Genomic DNA, 20,809 nt, shown 5'->3' with positions numbered 1-20,809 from the left:
AACATATAACTAGATTGTTTTGTTATTATTTTGTTATCACAGACTTGTCTCTTAAACAGAAAGTAAAACTAAAGTCACAACTGTCTTGAACCTGCCAATTAAAACAAATCAATTTATTGGGTGGAAATGTGTTCAATAACTCTGGGGCTTGGCATTATGGTGACAGCATAGTCTAATTGCCATGTCATGGGACTCATCTGTTTCCACTAAGGTGCTGTTGTGGTGTGCTTCCAATCATTTCTGACTTATGGTGACCTTAAGGCAACCCTATCATGAGGTTTTCTGCAGCTGAGAGTGTGTGATTTGCCCAAGGCTGCCCTGTAGGTTTCCATGGCTGGGCAGGGAATTGAACCCTGATCTCCAGAGGTATAGTCCAACGTAGTCCACTATGATCTCGTGTTAACTCTTCAATTTTAACAGTGCTGAATACAAACAAGAACGGATTCATGTGTGTGGAGCATTTGATTTTGAAAAGTCTGCTTTCCCCCAAACTCCTGTAATAGGTAGCCATGCTGCTTACTTTGTGATGTAACTCCCAAGTGCCATTCCTCAGCAACCAGGCTCATCTCCAGTGCCCTTGAGATCTCATTTTAAATTATGTTTGCAGATGAGCCTAGAGCTTCCTGAAAGTTGCATAAGCAGCAATAGTCACAATTCTCCCCACCTCTAACTGTGGGTGTCACTTTTTCCCAAACAGGCTTTGAAAGGGTACATTCCTGAATAGAAATAAAATTAGTGGTATTCAGGAGTTTTCACGCTTATTTTACGTAATTTCCCCTTTACTTTCTCCAAGTAGCTTTGAGTGGTATAAATGCCTGCCTTCCCCCCAATGTGTGTCAGTTGTTTCAACTCAGCCTTTCAAATAGGGTTTGAAAAGCATCCCTTAGTGCACTATTCCCATTGATGCACAGATAAGACCATCTGGGGTCATGCTTCTCCATTTCTTTTGCTTTAGAAAAACTTTAAATCTAGCTCCCATTCAAATAGGGGAGTCAAAGGATAGGAAAGGGAACCTGCTTAGATTATTGGTTTCATGAGTGCAAGAGGCTTTCATTTTAATAGAATACAATTCTGAAACAAGTGAAATTGCAAAATTAAGTCTATAAATTTCTTTGATAGTCACTGAGGTAAGTCTAGCTAATGGAGAGAGTTGATGTCCCATATTCTGTTATGATGAAGCTACTACAAAGCATTGTGTCAAAACTTTTGAGTTTCTAAATAGATCTCTTGCATCCTAATACCATACTTCAGACTCTTGCAGTATACTCACCATACAGTCCCATTTTTCTCAAACAAAAAAAAAAAATCACTCTGTTCACTTCTGTGAACATGTGCTGCCAAATTTGAGTTCTCTGACCCAGTTTGAAGGCCTTGACATCCAGTTAGAGGTACTGAAAGTGCTTGCTAAGATAAGTTCCTTCAATGGTGACATGGAAAAGCTAGCATCAAATTTAAATAAGCTTGTTGATAAATTACTGGAGTACATGCCACTCCCTCCAGAAGAAGCAGAGAATGGGAAGAATGCTGGCAATGAAGAACCTAAACTGCAGTTCAGTTATGTGCGTACAGCTTTCATCAACTGAGCCTAAAACTTCCAGACTTCGGAGAGTGTCACATTGACTAATAATCTGACTGCTTCCCAATGTGATACAGTCCGGTTGCGGCTTGCTACCTTCCTGACTGCCAAGAACACAGAGAAAGTAAAAGACTTTAAAATCAGGCTACAGAATTTTGCTAGCTATAGGACTGCAGGTTTACATCTGTCAGCTTTGTTTGGTACTCCAAGGCAAGGCAGGAGAACCAAATTAAAGTGGTTGCACTGAAAATTAGAAATAACATCAATGTTTTAATCAAACATCTCTTCCATATCCCCACTTCTCACAATAGTGCAGTGATGCTCTGTTGGACACCTGTTCAGAAATCTGAGGCTGGGCAAAAAAGAGCCACTGAAGACAATACTTTTGATTTGCCATCCAAGAAAGTTCCAGAATGCCAGACAAATTTATAAACCACAGAGGGAAAATACAGTAGCAATTTGGGCACTTAAGAGCAAAGATGTAGCTTCCATGATGAAAGAGGAAAAAGATGGTGCAGACATGGTAACTGGAGCCATGGGAGATTCTACTGAAATCAATGGCACTTTCCCAAAGCCATTATGGCTGAAACATCTTTTAAAAATTGAATGATGGCGTAGAAGGTGACATTGTTCAAATGGACTGCCTTCTGCACAAGACTGATATAAGTGTTCTTATATCTTTGAATGTATGATTTACTTTTCTGATGGACTACAAACTCAATGCATTAAAGCTATAACTACATTTTGGATATTTAACAGCTGGCATTTTGACTTTTTTGTTTTAAGCATCTTCAGGATTTATTCGGGAAAAGCGTGTTTCAGTTGATGCTGTTTCAGTAAAAAATTTACATTCATCTGTAAACGTGGTTAGTACAAAGTGGTCTTCTGCTACCAGACATGTGTACTCTGGCATAAATGTTCCTACATTCAATCCCTCACACTCTCAAGTAGACATGACTAGAAATTCAGCCTGTGAGATTCCAGGGAAGTATGTGTAGGGTTGCATCTTGAATCAAGTATATTCTTTCCCTTAGGAAAGCTGTTAAACCCACCTATTTGGTAGATCAATAAACAGGCACTTCATGGGTGAGCTGCCATGTTCATTCAGTTAATGTGATTTTGCCATTTATAACAAACTAAAGACCAATGTATGTCCAGTTGGTATGATCTGATTAATAAAATCTCCCCTCTCTCTTTCATCAGGCTTTCCTTTGGTTTGAGGTTTTCTCCAACAGTGGACTACTGGTTCTGATTCCAGTTTGACCTCAAGCTGTCATCATATTCCTTGCGCCAAAAGTCTTACAAAACCTACAATTCTCTGATCTATATTCTTTGTCTTCAGAAACCTTCCACATCCTCCAAGGAAAATGTTTCCATTCTGAACCATGTCATTTGTTTGAAACCAGTTACAATAAAAAGCACCACCCGTACTCTTTAAAATAGATGCAGCTCTTTTTCTGGATGTTTATGTGCTTACAAGCAAGATTAGATTATAATAATCCTCTTAAAACATTGACAACCTGCCTGTGTAATTTTTGTCGTGATGAAGCACATTCAGGAAAATCTCACAAATTAAACTGACTTAATTGTGTGTGCTATCATGACACTGTACAAAGTTTTAAAGTGAATTTATATATATCTACATGAGAATTTATGTATACTAACCTCAGTATATACAGCTGCAATCCTAATTACATTTAGCAAGAAACACTATTCAAATAAGAGAGACTTCGAAGGTTAAAAACAACTTGTCTGTATCTTTCCATAATTCAAGAGAGTCAGTGGTTTGTCAAATATAAATATGGTGAAGCAGAACAAGAAACTGAGTTGAAGAATGAGACTAGTAGCATGAATGCTATAAATACACATCCTTAGGTCAGGGCTGACAGATCTATTACATCTGGATCTATTTATAGGTCACTTGTAGTGGATGGGAATCTTTTCTGTCCTCTCATTTATTAACAGGGAAGGGTTTTCAACTTACCAGAGAACCGTGTATGCCCCCCAGCGTAAAGTGCCGCAAGAGGTCCAGTGCCATTTAGGACATTACTGCATGCGGTTCCATTCTCGCAGCAGTCACACTTTCAATAAAAAATGGGAACTTAACCACTTTTAGGCAGCCATCACTGCGTCTCCTGCAGTCGCGAGATGCATCACTGCATCTCTTGCTGCCGGGGCTACTGCCCTCATTGTGCTCTCTTCCTGAAGTTCCTCTTACCTTGCCTCCCTGCCTAATGCCCTACCCAGCATCCCTTTAGGGCTTTTGTTGTTATTGTTGTTTTTCCTTTTGTTCCATGCAATTCTGGAGCTGTCAGCCCTCAACTAACTCTTAAAAAATAAAAAATAAAAAACAAATTAGAGAAAATTTTAAAAGGTAATTAAGGGGCAAAACAGACCATCCTAAAAGGGCAGATTGGGGCTGCTCCAATGCCACTTGCCCCCATGCCACAGCACCCACATGTATGTGGCCCCAATGTGGCCCATCACCACTGTTGCCAACCGGCCTCTGAAAAGGAGCATCTCCCCCACTCCTTTTCAAGTTGGTTCTTCCAGTTTGGGGTTGTGTTGGGGTGGCTTCAGGCTGTGTTCGGGGCATATGACATCTAAACACCATGCCCCTAACACAGTCCGACAGCAGACCTTTTGGCCCATCTGTTTCTGGCCTAGGGCACTTTGGAACAGTATAAGGGAAAGGGGACAGGGAGGAAGGGATATTGGGACTGCGTGTTTGGCACTGCCCGAGGAGTGACATTTGCACCTGTAGACCTGTGTGATTTTCTGGTCATTCACGGGTTTCCCTTTTGAATGAAGAGGGAAGAGCAAAGGACAGGGCAATTGAAGGTTGGAGGTATTGTTGTGCAATGAGTATTGGCAAAGCCGCTTCCTTTCCAGTATACTTAAGGTTTAAAAGCTTTAATAAGTCTTTCTTCTGATCTGCTGTGGGACATTTAATAGGCCCTGGTTTTGCTCTGAAGCCTTCATTCTTTGGCATTCTTGCCTCTATGTAGGCTGGTGCATGTCTTTATCACAGTTGTTGCATATGCTTTTTGAACCCTTTGTGTGTCTTTTACTTCACTTGTCACAATCTGTGAGCAGATTTGGAATAGCTACCCTACAACTGCCTAATCTTCTGCTTTCCCTGGTGGCGCAGTGGTTAAATGCCTGTACTGCAGCCACTTACTCACAAACCACAAAGTTGTGAGTTCAATCCCAGCTCAGGGTTGACGCAACCTAGCCTCCTTCCATAAATTGCTAAAATGAGTACCGAGCTTGTTGGGGACAATTAGCTTACACACTGTAAACCACTTAGGGAGTGCTTAAGTGCATTGGTAAGCGGTATAGAAATGTATTTGCTATTGCTATTTCAGCTGATTTAAAAATATTCCAGTTTCTCTGTCCTGAACCAAGTTCCCCCTCTGTTCTCAGCCTATTTCAATTTCTAAGTGCAAAAGTAGCTTGCATTCAAATAACTCTGGGCTGGGGAGGGGGGGGGGGAAAGGAGGTACATAGTAGATCCTTGACCTTCCCAGTAGGTTCAGGAAAAAGCAAACTGCTACAACCTCCCCTATGCTGTGTGTTCTTCCTACACTGACTGGCTGGTTGATGCATGTGTGGCATATAAATCTGTATTAGATACATATGAGTGAATTTGGGGATTACAGCTCTCAGAATCCCGCAGCTAGTAATGCCAGCCACTGACATTACAGTTTGGGGAATTCTAGGACTTGTAGTCTCAAAATTAGCTCTTCCAGGCTCTAATGTTTGCAGCCTTATAACTCTCTCTCTCTTAAACGGCTGCACTGTTAAGCATTTACATAGGCGGGATACAAACCGCCATATAGTACGTATAGGATACGTACTAGGGTTAGGAAGGGGCGGTGCTTCCGCACCCCCCTAACCCTAGTACGTATCCTATACGTACAAGATGGCGGCGCCCCTTCCACATGGGCGCCGCCATCTTTACGTACTGGATGCATAGCGTCCAGACGTGTCGCGGCGCCTATGACGTCGCGAATGCGCCAGCGGCGCTTCGCGATGTCATCAGTGCGCCGCAAGAAGAAGCTCCGAAATGGAGCTTCTTTTTTGCTCCGCGCGGGAGCCGCGCGGTTTGGCTGCTGCAGCTCCCACGCGGAGCAAACGGCGGCGGCGGGGAAGCACCGCAAAGCGGCGGTTTGTATCCCGCCTTAATGCTAGAGAACAAGCCCCACTGAATAATGTGGTGCTTATTTCTGAAGAAACAGGCCTGGAATTGGGCAGCAATGGTTCCACTCTAGTTAGAAAATATTTTCTTCCACCAAGATGTTCTGGCTGGGACTTTTTGTTTTACATTTTGTTAAATGTAAAACTTATTCTGTCATCAGTTTTCAATAAAAATAGTTATCTAAAATATAATAATAATAATAATTTATTTATAGCTCACCAAATCACAAGGAATCTGGGTGGGTTACAGCAATAAAAATACAGAGAATACAATAAAATAAAATACAATAAGATAAAAGAGAGTGACATAAGTCACAGAATTCACAGCTAGACCTGATGGAACTGGGCCTGTCTTTTTCACTCCCTCCCAGGTCTGATGATGACAGTTTGTAGGGAGGAAGGGTTCTTCTTCTTGAGGCAAGAATTTTATTTTAATGAATTTTAATTTAATTTTTCTCATTAAATTTAAGAGAAGAATTGGTGGACAGAGCGACGTAAGTCACTGTAAATGGGGAGAGGAACTAGGTAGGGAAGGCCTGCCGGAAGACATCCGTCTTAAGAGCCTTCTTAAAGGCTGTAAGAGTAGAAATGTCGTGGATCTCCTTTGGCAGGTCATTCCATAGCTTCGGAGCTGCAATGGAAAAGGCCCTCTGGGTGACTGAAGTTAGCCTAGATCTTATTGGCTGAAGTAGATTCTTCCCCAAGGACCTTAGAGTGCGGGACGGACAGTATGGAAGGAGGTGATCTCTTAAGTATTCTGGACTCAAGCCATGTAGGGCTTTGAAGGTAATCACCAACACCTTGTACCTTGCCCGGAAACTAATTGGCAGCCAGTGCCACTTTTTCCAATAGAACAGCCAGAAAAGATGTATGAGTGTAAAACTACATATATCTACTCAGAAGTAAAGTCCCATTGAATTCAGTGAACTTGCGTTCACCGTGTGTGTATGCTTCCACATAAAATCCTGGATGAAGTAGTATATACCACATGCAACTCTGATGCTAAGCATGTTTAATCCGCATTAAGTCCCATGTCTGGGATCACAGCTTTCATGTCAGCTTCCAAAGTGTGTCACAAAACCATTGAGCTTGCAGAAAGAGAAAAGGTCAAGCTTTAATAAAATGCCAAGCCAGATCACAAACAAGAATAGATGCTGATATCGGTGCATGATTTAAATCAATCGCAGAGTGAGGGCAGCAATAACCATGCAGGGGTTTCGGTGACGATAATTACTCTGCTGTGGTATTCTTAGCACTTTATCCCTCAGTGAAGCCATTATTACCACAAGAGGAAGGCTCTGTGTAGATGTGCAACTGTTTTAAAGTGCTACCAACAGATTGCCTGATTATCCCACTTCTGTTCCTCCTGGTGTCAGAGATCTCTGACCTGTTAAAGTTGCCCCCTCCCTTTGCCTTCTATGGCCTTCTATGCTTTTAGCAGTGGCAAGAAAAGTTGAATTACATATAATGTTTCACAGCATTTAAATAAACTGATATGGAAAATAGTACCGTTATTGCTTTTCTCCCTACACAGTACCCAGAGTGGCTTAAAGTAATAATCCCCAACCAACTACCATTCGCAGAATTCCATAGCATGGAGCCATGCCAGTTAAAAATGGGTTCTCTGGCGCCCCCAACTAAGTACCATTCCCAGAATTCCATAGCATGGAGCCATGCCAGTTAAAAATGGGTTCCATGGCGCCCCCAACCAAGTACCATTCCCAGAATTCCACAGCATGGAGCTATGCCCAGTTAAATCGGGGTGACAGTGGTTTATATTCCTGCAGTGCGGATGGGGCCAGACTGAGAGAGAGAGAGAGAGAGAGAGGGGCGCCTGATTGGCTCCGACGGTGATGACGCCCCGCCCCCTTCGAGTAGGGCCAACCGTCGCCGCGTGGATGCGCGCGCACCCTCCCTCTCCCTCAACCTGCCTCTTCTTCTTAATCGCCTCGCGACGCCTTTCGCCTCAGGAGGAAAAGCGGTCCAGCGGAGCCGCTGCGTCGCTAAGGCGAGGGTTCCACAGGGGCCGCGCTCAGCCAATCAGAGGCCGCCGGGGGCGTGGCTTAGAGGAAGCAGCAGCGGCGGAGGCGGCGGGTGGCCTCAGTCTGGGGCAGAGGGCGGGTGGGGTCGGGTGCGGGGATGGAGGGTCTCCGGATGGGAGCGTGGGCTCTGTCGGCCCAGGAGGCGCAGGTAGCAGAGGCGGCTGGGGCAGCGTTGTGCAGGGCCCGGGGATGAGGAGGAGGCGGAGGACGGGCGGCGGCGGGGCCTCAGGGAGCCGGTGGGCTGCTTTCCCTCCTTTCCTCCTCCTCCCTCTGCTGGGGTAAATAATGGTGCTGGAAGTGGCGGCCGCCCCTGGGCGGGAGAGATGGAAGGCGGCGAGGAGGGCTGCGTGCTTGGCGGCGGCGGTGTACGGGCTAAAGCTGCTGTGGCCTCTGCTCTCGCGTCGCCTCAGTAGAGGAAAGGGCGCGCGGAGGGAGAAGGAGAAGCAGCCTCTGCTGGGCTCGGGAGCAGGGGAACTCTACCCCAAGGAGGAGGCGTCGGGGGCGGGGGTAGTATTACCATCATCATCATCAGCCCCTGCAGCCACCTTGGTGCTGCCTCCCTCCTCTGGGGGGCGCCCTTCCCCGGCGGCCAACGCGGAGTTCTTCCGCCAGCTGCTGGAGCTGCGCCAGATCCTCTTCCCGGCGCTCCTGGGACCCGAGAGCGGCTGGCTGTGCCTCCACTCGGCGGCCCTGGTCTCCCGCACCTTCCTCTCCATCTACGTGGCCGGCCTCGACGGCAAGATCGTCAAGAGCATCGTGGAGAAGCGCCCACGCCGCTTCGCCTGGCAGCTGCTCAAGTGGCTCTCGGTCGCCGTCCCGGCCACCTTCGTCAACAGCGCCATCCGCTACCTGGAGGGCAAGCTGGCCCTGGCCTTCCGCACCCGCCTGGTCGACCGCGCCTACCAGACCTACTTCGCCCACCGCACCTACTACAAGGTGGTCAGCATGGACGGGCGCCTGGCCAACCCGGACCAGTCCCTCACCGAGGACCTTGCCGTCTTCTCCCAGTCGGTGGCCCACCTCTACTCCAACCTCACCAAGCCCATCCTCGACGTGGTCCTCACCTCCTACACCCTCATACAGACCGCCAGGTCCCGGGGGGCCAGCCCCGTCGGGCCCACCCTCCTGGCCGGGTTAGTGGTCTACACCACCGCCAAGGTGCTCAAGGCCTGCTCGCCCAGGTTCGGCAAGCTGGTGGCCGAGGAGGCCCACCGGAAGGGATACCTGCGCTACGTCCACTCACGCATCATCGCCAACGTGGAGGAGATCGCCTTCTACGGGGGGCACAAGGTGAGCCAGGGAGGAATGGTGGCTTCCAGAGGCCTCTCCAAAGCCTGTGGTGGATCTCTCTTGGCTTCCTGGAGCACATGCCCCCTCACTCCAGCTTGAGAGGGTTCATCCTGTCACTCTGTAGGACCGGTGTATAGAGAGATCTTGTAGCACCTTTGAGACTCACTCAAAGAAAGAAGTTGGCAGCATGAGCTTTCCTAGACTTCAGTCTACTGCCTCAGCTTCATTTCGTAGACTTCAGGGCGCAAACAGACGGGCCAAAATAAAGTGTCTTCGGGTCACTTTGGAGGTATGCTGTTTAAATGGTGCATGTCTCCTAAGAGGGCGGAAGGCACACTCCAATTCTAAGGACTAGAGCACAGCTTTGGTGCAGCTTCTGGCCTCTTAAGATGCGTGTGTCATTTGAACAGCATACCTCCAAAGTGACCCAAAGCAGCTTTATTTTGGCCTGTCTGTTCAAGGCCTTCGCTTCCCCAGATGCATTTTGTAGACTTCAGTCTGCTTCCTCAGATGAACCCTGAGAGGGTTCAGTTTCTGTGACATTCAGGCCTGTTTTCCCCTGTAGCCTTTGGCCAATGGGCCTCTGCATGCTTAACTAAGGAAACTTGGTAACATGATGCAGATGATTTTTGTTTCTCCTATAGCAGAACCAGAAAATGTCTAGTACATCAGTATTATAAGCATCCCTTTTCTTTATAACTGGCTTTTATTCCAAAGAGTGCATTTTCTGTCCATTCCTTGGCAGCTATGAAACATAGGTTTGAGCTGTCTGAGTAAATGGACAAGAGCTTTTATTGCCTCTTTCCATGTAGAGCCTATTCATTGTTTCCCACCAATGCCCCCATAATGGTACATTATTTCTTCTTATTTAAGTTCTTTAAAACCCTGTGCAGCTCCTTTGGATGGTTTCCTTATCTACTTTTCTTCTGGCTATTTGAATCATGCATAATGCAAAACGTTTTGTGTCTGTTGAGAAGTAAACCTCATTATAGTACTCACCTCAGTGTAGAAAGGCAGTGTGGTGTAGTGGTTTAAATGTTGGACTAGGACTCTGGGGGACCAGGGTTTGAATCAGCCATGGAAAGCCACTGGGTGATGTTTGGTAAGTCACACTCTCAGCATCAGAAGAAAGCAATGGCAAACCTATGAAGAAATTTTGCCAAGAAAAGCCCATGAAAGGCTCCCATTAGGGTTACATTTCAGTGTAAATAGATATATAGCAGCCTAACCCACCATAAAGGTTTCCCCCCAACAACTGTAAGTAATGTCTTGGTTGTAATGTGAGTGAGGAGGCTCATTTTTGTTCTTAAAGAGGTTTTACTAACAATGTAACCTTGCATGTGTTTACTTGCAAGTTAGTTCCAATGCATTCAATAGGGCTCACACTGTCAGAAAGAAACACAGGATTGCAGCAGTCTTACCTGCACAGGACACAGAGTTTCCTATTGAACTTGAAGGAACAGACATCTGATTAAAAAAACAGAGAGGACTGCATCATAAAATGGCCATATTAAAATGTAAGGCATTTCATACAAACTATTTATATTCTTCTTAATGTATTGACTGGGAGAAACCACTTCCACTCAACCCCGATCAATGTGCAGATAATGTAGCACTTGCCTATGGCAGCTTGAAGAAAACTTTACTCTGACAGGGCCAGTACTATCGAACAACCTTCCACACTATTCTGCATAGCTAAACAGCAGTGCGGCCCTGCAGAGTCTTTAAATAGCACTGGCCCAAGCAGAGATGGGCTTTAACTGCTACAGTTACATAAAACGGACGGGCCTTTTAGAAAATCAGTGCCAAATATTTTTAATGTATGTCTTCAATTTTTTTTAAAACCTGGGAATGAGTAGAACTTTCTTCCCATTTGTTTCCTTTTAATATAAGAGGGAGAGAAAACAAATGGTTGATGGAACAAATATGGCAGTGATGGAGAACCTTTTAGAAGCCGAGTGCCCAAACTGCAATCCAAAACTCACTTATTTATTGCAAAATGCCATATCCCTCTGGCTTTCTAGTAACAAACCCTGGCAAACTCTGTGCTGGGGCAATGGCACATGTGCCCACAGAGAGGGCTCTGAGTGCCACCCCTGGCATACGTGCCATAGGTTCGCCATCACTGAAATATGGCCCTCTCATCAGGAGCAGAATCTAGAAATTGGTAAACCCCATTAAGGATAATGGTTGCTCACTCACATGTTTTAACATCTGCCATGGATTTGGTTACATCACATGATCAGACTTAGATGAAGCAGGAGTACATTAGCTTCACCCCATCCCACAAAAGTGTGGGGTTCCCTACTCTAGTAAGAAGGTTAAGGCTCTAGTCTAGACAGAGTGAGACTGAAAGGAGTCCCAGAGTCATGGGTTTGCAATAAGACCGTTTGTATTTCGTTGAGGATGCTGGTATTTGCTAAAATCATAATGCATTTACAAACAGTAGTTCTGATGCAGAAACATCTGTGATTGCTATTAGTGTATTACTATTATCTAAGTGATTAGGTTATCTGGCCAGATGTTCAGCTGGTGTATATTGGAAGAGAGTCCCTAAGCAAAGCAATATAAAGAGAGCTTCTGGAAATTTACAGGATTATGGCTAATTTCACTTAAATTTTGTCCCACAGAATAGCCAGTGAGTATCTTTCTGAACTCTGGTACGTCAAAGGCCTCCATAAAATGGTTCAGAGGTCCTGCTCAGATGAAGTAGCATTACATACCCCAAAAGCATAAGGTTGAGGGTACTAATGTAAATCTGGTAATTGCTACATAGAAAGCATTTTGTCATACTTAATTTAAATATGTCAGGATGCTGTAAAATGAATAAAACTGTAAATACACACCATCAGTATGACTGAAGGGTTGGAGGTGAATGGTGGAACTCATGTTAGGTCACATATTAAAACTCTTAGCAATCTATTGAAAAGAGACCAGGAAGCAGAGTTGGGATATTGTTACGTGACATCAACTTCTGATAATCTTATCAAAAAAGGGTTGGGTTTTTTTTTTTTTGGAAGATGTATTCCAAAAGGTTTTCCATTGCCTTTTTCTAAGGTAGCGAGACTTGCCTAAAATCACCCAGTGAGTTTCCATGGCTCTGAGAGATTTCAAACCCTAGCCCTCCAAAGTCCTAGTCCAACACTCAGATTGTTATACCACACTGGTTCTTTAGGGCTGGAATGCTCCTCAGCCTTTATGTCTTATGCTAATCAGAGTTGGCAGTTTGGGGAGACATGTAGGGATAGATAAATCTATCACTTTTAGTGTGTTTTTGTTATTTGTTGGTTGGTTTTATTTATATCTTATTTTACTGTCATGGGCCCTTATGCAGTTTATAACATAAGCTGTGTTGGTTTCTTTCCAGCTCTACTGTAGTATTAAAATACTTACTTTGTAACAGCATGCACAGAGGAAGGACATCATGCTAGGTTTTCTCCCTCCATCCCCATTTTTGTTGCCTCCGTTGCATTGAAGTAAATGTCTAAAGTGGAGCACCTCTCCTACTCATGGAGGCTCTCCACATTTTGTAAAACTCTTGAAATTCCAAGTTTTACATCATGAAGAGAGCCTCCGCAAGTTGAAGAAGCTCAGTGATTCAGACATTGTCCCTCAACACAGTGAGAACAGAGGCTAAAGAAGAACAGATTAAAGAAGTGGTGCAAAAATGCTTGCCCTTTCCTAATGTGTTGTTATGAATTTACCTTTCAATTTCTGAGCAGAGCTATACTTTTCCACATCTTTAAACTCATCGGCCTGTTACAGACAGCCAAAATAAAGCTGCTTCGAGTCACAGTGGAGGTATGGTGTTTCAATGATGCATGTGTCCTAAGAGTCCAGAAGTCGCACCAAAGCCACGCTCCAGCCCTAACGACTGGAGCATGGCTTTGGTGTGGCTTCTGTATTCTTAGGACGCATGCATCATTGAAACACCATACCTCCACTGTGACTCGAAGCAGCTTTATTTTGGCTGTCTGTAACAGGCCATCGTGTCTCATTTTCATATCAGTTTGTGTACTTTATAAAGTCTTCATATACATGTGCCATAATTTGTACAGAATTAGATTTTATATGCAGTTTTGCCTAAGACAATGCATTTTATCTTGTATTTTCACTAATGTACACATTATTGCACATTTTTTAAAGATCAGAGGATGGTAACATAAAATCTGAGAGAGTGCAAATGCTGAGGGATAGCTGTATTTTCTGGAAAGTGTGAATAAATTTCTCCCCATTCCTAGCTATATATCATTGGCCAAAATAAGGTAGCTGCTCCTATCAGGAGCAGGTTTGCCAAGTTAAATTCAGCAGTAGATACAGCACCCATTTCCAATTATTGTCCTCCGGATATTTTGTAAATGACCTCCCATCAGCCTTAGTCCATGTACCAAATAATCTGGAATGCTGGTTATTTGTATTTCAAAACATCTGCAGGTCATTAGGTTGGGGAAGCAGATAGAGGTAGATTTAGACTGGAAGAGCCATGGAGCCTACTGAATGACCCCGATCTGGTGTTTACCTCTTAATCTAGTTCATGGCGCTGTTGTAAGAATAATGAGGATAGCCTCATTCTGCCCTCCATAGTACAAAGTCGGGGTGCTAATATAATAAAAGGTTAGCACTTCCAAATATTTAACAATTCCTATCACATAAATCTTCATAAAATCTTCTCAAAGTTTAGCATTTATGTTGCCCATTTCCCATTCAGACTAACTTTCCCAGGGCCACCCATCATTACATGTACCTCCATATCCATGGATTCTCCATTCACGGATCCAACTATCTGCACATATAAAAATAATCCAAAAAGCAAACTGTGATTTTTGCCATTTTATATAAGGGACACCATTTTACTACCCCATTGTATAGAATGGGACAAGTATCCATGGAATTTGGTATCCATGCGTGTCCTGGAACCAAACCCCAGCAGATACCAAGAGTACCCTGTACAAATGTGAGAAAACACTAACCATCACATTTACAGGTACATTTATGGAGCTGGAACTTTTTGCAGGTTCCCTTTGAGAGAGGAAGTAGTAGTGTATTTTGGTTAGCTGAGTAATGTATGAAAAGTTCTGGATCAGATTATTGGAATCATGTTTCTTGGATTTGCATACAGCAGTCTGTTTCACCATGCTAATCCCCAAATTTGCCTTTATGTGGGTTTCTGATGTGTGCAGAAGAATGTATGATTGTCTTTTTCAGCATGCTTCTTATAGCATGCCTGGAGATAAACATATCCTCACTTTTCCAGAGAAAATATGTCCAGCCCAGCCTGTTTTGGTTATGTTGATTGAAACTTTGCAAAAATATACCATCTCACATTCCACCTACCTAGCTGTATTAAAAAATGAGCATCTAGTTATTGTGTGCTGATATGAGCCTCAATAGCCATCTTATTGATTTTATATATTTATATTTAGCAATAATGATCCATGCAAGATATATTTGTGTGTATATACATTTAGCCAAATAAATATATATGAACTCCAACACAAATATATCTGCATGTACCTGCATATGTGTTATGAGTGGATAACAAGATACAAATCTTAAAATTAAAATATTAAACTTCTGCTTTATTCAGCTCTTCTGAGGCAAAAGTATCCTGTAACCAAGATGTCAGTGAAGAGAATGCAGAGTATAAACATTCCAAAGTGGATGAATGATTTCAGGCTGAGGCCTTGTGTTAGGATTTCAAGACTGTAAATCCAGAAATCCACTTCAGTTTTTGGTATTCTTAGATCACATAACATTTCTTTTCTAGTAACTGATTAAGCAGATGTGATGTTTAACATATATTGTGTACATGTATAATTAAAATTATTACTGAATTTGGTATAATGTAATGGAATATGTATTCTGAAACATCCCATTGTAGAGGCATGTCTTTTTAAAGTGCCTGCATATCTAGACATATCATGCTGTGTCAGTTTTTGTGTTTGTTAACTATAGGTAGAAATGAACCAACTCCAGAAAAGCTACAAAGCTCTGGCAGACCAAATGAACCTCATTTTGTCCAAACGTTTATGGTACATCATGCTAGAACAGTTCCTGATGAAGTACGTCTGGAGCAGCAGCGGTTTGATCATGGTAGCTGTACCAATCATCACTGCAACAGGATTTGCAGATGGCGGTAATGACATTTTTGTTTTATTTGAAATGCCTCTTGTTATCTTACTGTGGGATTTACTGAAGGTGAGGGTAAGAGAGGTGTCTACATGTTCTGCAGTAACATTGTGTCTAGTATGAATACTGGATACTTGAAGAGCTATGTGAAGATACTAGGAGGCAAAGCAATTGTGTTCCCTCTCCCCCAAGAAATCAAAATGTTCTAAAACGATAAATTTCAGAAGCAATTGTTATCTATCAAAATAACACCTATTACTCCCTTAAATTGTTATTATTTGTTAAACTTGATGAGCTTAGATCCATAGTAAAGTAAACCTGTTCAAGTAAAAGAAGTCACATAAGTGTTGACTTAACAAGATCCCACTGATTCATATGGTCCTATTCTAGTTGAGGCTACTAGTTGGATTCAGGCTCAAGCCCCATTCCTTATTTTGAGTTTCCTTATTTACAGTGTTCCCCATTGGAACTGAAACTGACCATAAGTATAATGTGGGTTGATGATAAATGGCCTAACGTTGTGAATCATGCTTAAGCCCCTTGATTTCTCTATGCTCATTTCAGTTTTGGGGCAAATACTTCCTGGGCCATTTAGTGCATAAAATAATTTTTGAAGAATTTTGGGTTTGGATTGGATTTTAATACTTTATGATTCCCCCCCTAAAAGTTAAATAACCAATGTCTAACTCTCTAAAAACATGTAATAGACAGAAATTCTAGAAGTCAAAAGAGAAGTACCTGATCCTTGGGGAAAGCATTTGTAAAATAGTCTGGAAAAAATGTAATGGCAAACTTTAACATTTGACTTGATAACTTTTTTTTCTGTAATTAATAAACGGATGTGGCCAAAAGTATAACAGTGTCCACTAACTTAAAAGAATCTGAATGTAGTTCCTTAAATCCTGTGTTCATAGAATTTACGACCTAAAGGAAATGGTAACTGCTACACTTTCAAGTGATTGAGTTTTTGAACTTAGGTCAAAGTTAAACTCTTTCTGTAATCATAAGATCATTCTGCATCTCCAAAGTGTTTATAGTTACACCAAGAAGAAGAAAACATGTTGAATTCTAATAAAACAGGACTTGGGAATGTGCAGCTACGTAGAGGTTGTTTGACTGCAACTTTAATCAGCCCTAGATAATGTTGGGATAATTGGAATAAGCATCCAAAATCTAGTGGGGGGGCACACATTCCCTATCTATATTAATAGAAAATGTGTGTCTATTTACTTATTTTAGCACATACAAAATTGGTAGTGATCTGTTCTGAAAGCATTTAATTAAAACATTGGGTTCAGATACTGTGAGAATACAGTTTCTGTTGTTTCATTGTTTTCCAAAACTGTTAGCACATCATTACAAGATCTCTTCTGCATTTGGCAGCAGTTCTTGTGATTACAGCACTTGGGGAAATGGCCACATGGAGCAAAGGAAATGGCTGCCAATTGCAGATCCAGCTCTCCCGTTAGGTCAAATGAGGCAGCCACTTCAGGCAGCAGATTTGACCATCATGAAAGGGCAGCAAATGGTTAATTATGTAATTGTTTGTATTATTGTGGTTTTACAGCCGGAGATGGGTAGAGATGTATATAGGATTTCTCACCTCATGTGCCAAAATAACTCCTCTGACATTGGGTACTGTGCACCATGATGGGGAGGATTTGTGTTTACAATTTGCTGCTCTGCTCAAGTAGTGAACTGTTGTGGATTATCTTAATATCCATCCATACTTGTTCCGTTCACCTGGTATCCATCCATAGTTGTCCAGTCCATGCAGGTTCTTGTGGACTGTTTGCATAAAGTGTACCATGCTTGTAAAACTGGCCTTAAGTTGAAGCTCAGTCTGAGACTGTTTGGTGAAAGGAAACACTTTTTCTCCTCACTTCCAAATAATAGAATCCTTATAATGTTCAGCTGTGTTAATGTTTTGTAAGAGTAGAATATGATGTGGAGTTGACCAGCGCAAGTCTGCAGGCAGTGATCATTGAAATGCAGGCTATTCTCATTCCTTTTCCTGATATAATTGGCATCCAGTCATAAAAACAAGCCACCTTCATTGTCAAAGGCAGTGAAGTATTTCATTTGTGAAACTTTGCACTGTGACTTAAGCCTTAAAAGAGCTGATATTTGTTCTTCTTACCATTTGATCCAGAAGAAAAGAAATGAACCAACTGCAGATCTGTTTGCAAAATAGTCTTATGTGTGTACAGTGGTACCCCGGGATACGAATTGATCGCGTTACGAAATTTTCGGGGTACGAAAAAGTTAGATTGGAAAAAACTGTTCCGGGTTACGAACTATTTTTCGGGTTACGAAATTCATTTCGGCGCGTTTCGGCGCGAAATTCAAATGTGAAGCGCGGCTAGCGGCTTTCCAGCGCTAACGGAAAGCCTTTTCGGGTTGCGAAATGTATCGGGTTACGAACGGAGCCGCGGAACGAATTAATTTCGTAACCCGAGGTAGCACTGTATGTGCCTTTCATTTCATAGGCAAGGAATACTCAGAGGTGGTGTTGTCAGTTTGTTCCTCTGAAATGTAGCCTACAGCACATGGCCTTCATTGGTAGTCTTCCATCCAAGTCCTAACAAGGGTTGGTCCTGCTTAGCTTCCAACATCTTCTAAGTCTCTGCTGGTGCCTTTAGGATATTTAGTGTATAAAGCCATGTACTTTGGATAAAGAGTATAAAGCAAACTTTCAACTGTCTGTTGAAAGTATTGTCTTCCTTAGAATTTGCCTACAACCAGCCCCACTATGAGTGATATGGACCATGAGGCACTGATATTGTTGATTAAGGCAGACATATTATTGGCGTAGAGTAAATGCAAACACCATTATTGCTATTTGTTTATTTTTTTCAAAATGTGAAATCAGCTCGTACAATTCATCCACATTCATGCTCCGTTTGCCTAAACCTGGCCAGATAATGTTAAACTTGGCCTTTAACAATAATTCCATAGTGTAAAGAATTCAAGTTGCAACAATTCCTCATTTACTTCAGTGCAATGGCAGAACATCTCATTGCCAAGTTACTGCTAGGGTCTCAGGAATGATCTTTCAGGTAGAATTTGGCAACAATTTTTGAGTGACCTGGACTCTGTGATACACATTTTGCCTGTTTTGATCTCATTGCATGTGGAGAGGATTTTGTGTTGTGAAGTTAAATATTCCCAAAACATATATGCTCAAAATAGTTCTTTCTTTTTAGATTTGGAAGATGGTCAGAAACAAGCAATGGTCAGTGAACGGACAGAAACTTTCACTACTTCACGTAATTTATTGGCTTCTGGAGCAGATGCTATTGAGAGGATTATGTCTTCTTATAAAGAGGTATTACATAAATTTACTTTTGATAACAGAAAATATATGGTACTGTCAAAGGAGTATAGCAAGTCTTAAATTGCACTGTATACTCAGGGCCACCATTTTAGGTGCATAGGGATGAGTGTATAGTATGGAATGACAAAGACCTTTTTATTTTGACAGCCTTCTTTTTCTTTTTTCTTTTTAAAGCAGTTAATAATAATAAATAATAATTTGTTTTATTTATATACCGCTATTCCAAATATCATAGCGGTGAACAGCAAGTAAGCTAATTAGCAAGTAAGCTAATTTGCCCCCAACAGTCTGAGTACTCATTTTAGCGACCTCGGAAGGATGCAAGCCTGAGTCGAGCTTGGGCCCTTTTGCTGGTCTTGAACTTGCACCCTTGTGGTTTTGAGTGAATGGCTGCAGTACAGGCATTTAACCACTGCGTCACCAGGGCTCCTTGATGATGGGCTTTTGAGAAAGGGGCTTTGTGACAGTGGGATGTGTTGTTTTACTGGCTTGCTTTTTATACAGTCAAGGCTCCATAGCTGCAGGTTCTTTATCGACAGGTTCAACCATCCATGACTTGAAGGTGTGTGTGTGTGTGTGTGTGTGTGTGTGTGTGTGTATATATACTACTTTCAAGTCATGGATGGTTGAACCTGTGGACACACACACACACACACAAAGAACAAGCCTGATTTTTGCCATTTTATATAACAGACACCATTTTACTGTGCCACTGTATTTAATGGGACTCGAGCATCCACAGATTTTGGTATCCATGGATGAGGGGGCGGTCTTGGAACCAAGCCCCAGCGGATACCACTTTAATTGCTTTTAATTCGCTTGTATTTTAATAATAATTTTGTTTAGCTGTGTTTCACGATTATAACAGATTGTATTTCACTTGTATCTGTTTTAAAAATCTTCTTGTGAGTCACGTGAGCCCCAGTTTTGGTGCAAAAACTTATAAATTAAATAAAGGTAATGAATAATAACAGGATGTAACCAATATTAAATGTCAGGAAGAGCATTTGCTGTAATTTTAAACTATAGCTCACAATCATATGTGGATCTTAAGTTGCTTCTCCCATTCATGTGAAGTAGAACAATGGTTTCCACCAGCTCCCCTTGCTGAGCTTCCCCCTATACCAGAATCCCATATTATTCCAAAATCTTCCCCAGTGCCCCGGACTAAATTTTGGGAGGCAGAGAGGCTACAGACAGAAGGAGTAGACATGAAGTCTCAAGTGCACGTGAACTCTCCTAATTGTAGAAAGACAATATATTCAAGTTGTAAGAATCTAAAATGGATCAGAGGAGGGCCTGATACTCCAGCTCTCTAAATGGAGCCCCAGTATATACTCTTTGGACTTTATGAAGCTAGTAAAAACAGTCAGAATCTGTATACTTAGCTAAGTAGCCTCTTCTGGCTTAACCCCCAAACCTGATGGGAACATCATTCACCTGCATTCCAATTAATGGCAGAATTGATTTCCCCATGCACCTGATGCCTGGTAACATGGGCTGGGGTGGGGGTCATGATCATGTTAGTGTCACAGTTGTGGTTAAGTAGCACTCGTAAATACAAAAACAGTTACAGATAAGTAAATCTAGGTAACTGTTTCTTATTCACAATAGCTACTTAGTCACAATTGTGACCACCATCATAACTCCATCCCAGACCTACTTTCTCCATCCAGTCCTGGCAGTTTTAGACTATTCCATTAAAATATTCAAAATATTCAAAAATTTTATCTATGAATTCAGTAGAATAGGTCTCCGTCAGAGGCAGTTCACTGGGGCAAATATTCCAGATGTCTTTCAGTTTCAACATGTATATAGCTAAGCTGTATCAGGAATAGTGAAGGTAGAAAATATCCAGAAGTATCCCAGAAAAGAAGTTAGAAGTTGTAGCAAGAGTATCCATTGCATATGTCCAGGAAGTCATTTCATGTTGACTAGATTTTACCCCATCAGTTTCATAATTTGGATGAACTTATTTCTGCAAGATATACTTGTGGGGAAATATAATTGAGACCTTGATTTTCTGAAAACTTTTGCCCAGATCATATTGACATTTGACATATTACCATATATTTTCAGCATATTCTTCCAAACATTCCAGTAATGTTTGTGTGTCTACATTTTACATGAGCTTGTTGTGGCTCCTGTTATTCTAGTTGGCAGATCCTTGCTATCAACTTAAAATGCCAAGGTCTAACTTCAGCTCATTATGGTTCAGAAAAAAAAATATAGCAG

At 42.3% G+C, this 20,809-nt stretch overlaps 2 protein-coding genes across 3 annotated transcripts in view; one reads left to right on the top strand and one right to left on the bottom strand.

The window, feature by feature from the left end:
• Nucleotides 1-7,543, bottom strand: part of REDIC1 (regulator of DNA class I crossover intermediates 1) — a 35,714-nt gene extending 28,171 nt beyond the window's left edge. The window contains exon 1 of one of the 2 annotated variants that reach the window (XM_089526855.1): nucleotides 7,493-7,543. Coding sequence is in view for 1 of the 2 variants with exons in the window: in XM_089526859.1 (XP_089382985.1) it covers nucleotides 521-546 (26 nt within the window). In the remaining variant the exon portion in view is untranslated. Of the gene's footprint in view, nucleotides 1-520; nucleotides 573-7,492 lie in introns of those variants that run through there. The other variant, XM_089526859.1, reaches the window with a different exon arrangement.
• Nucleotides 7,544-7,931: 388 nt separating this feature from the next.
• Nucleotides 7,932-20,809, top strand: part of LOC149312371 (ATP-binding cassette sub-family D member 2-like) — a 51,361-nt gene continuing 38,483 nt past the window's right edge. Inside the window, exons 1-3 of the mRNA XM_089524496.1 lie at nucleotides 7,932-9,108; nucleotides 15,064-15,244; nucleotides 18,444-18,565. Coding sequence (XP_089380622.1) covers nucleotides 8,104-9,108; nucleotides 15,064-15,244; nucleotides 18,444-18,565 — 1,308 coding nt within the window. The 5' untranslated portion in view covers nucleotides 7,932-8,103. The remainder of the gene's footprint in view (nucleotides 9,109-15,063; nucleotides 15,245-18,443; nucleotides 18,566-20,809) is intronic.

This window comes from Sceloporus occidentalis, unplaced genomic scaffold, assembly GCF_023333645.1.
Source record: "Sceloporus occidentalis isolate IW3139 unplaced genomic scaffold, rSceOcc1.0.p SCAF_5, whole genome shotgun sequence".
Taxonomy (NCBI): domain Eukaryota; kingdom Metazoa; phylum Chordata; class Lepidosauria; order Squamata; family Phrynosomatidae; genus Sceloporus; species Sceloporus occidentalis.
The sequence above is the reverse complement of the archived record's forward strand: the minus strand, read 5'-3'. Positions and strand labels throughout refer to the sequence as shown.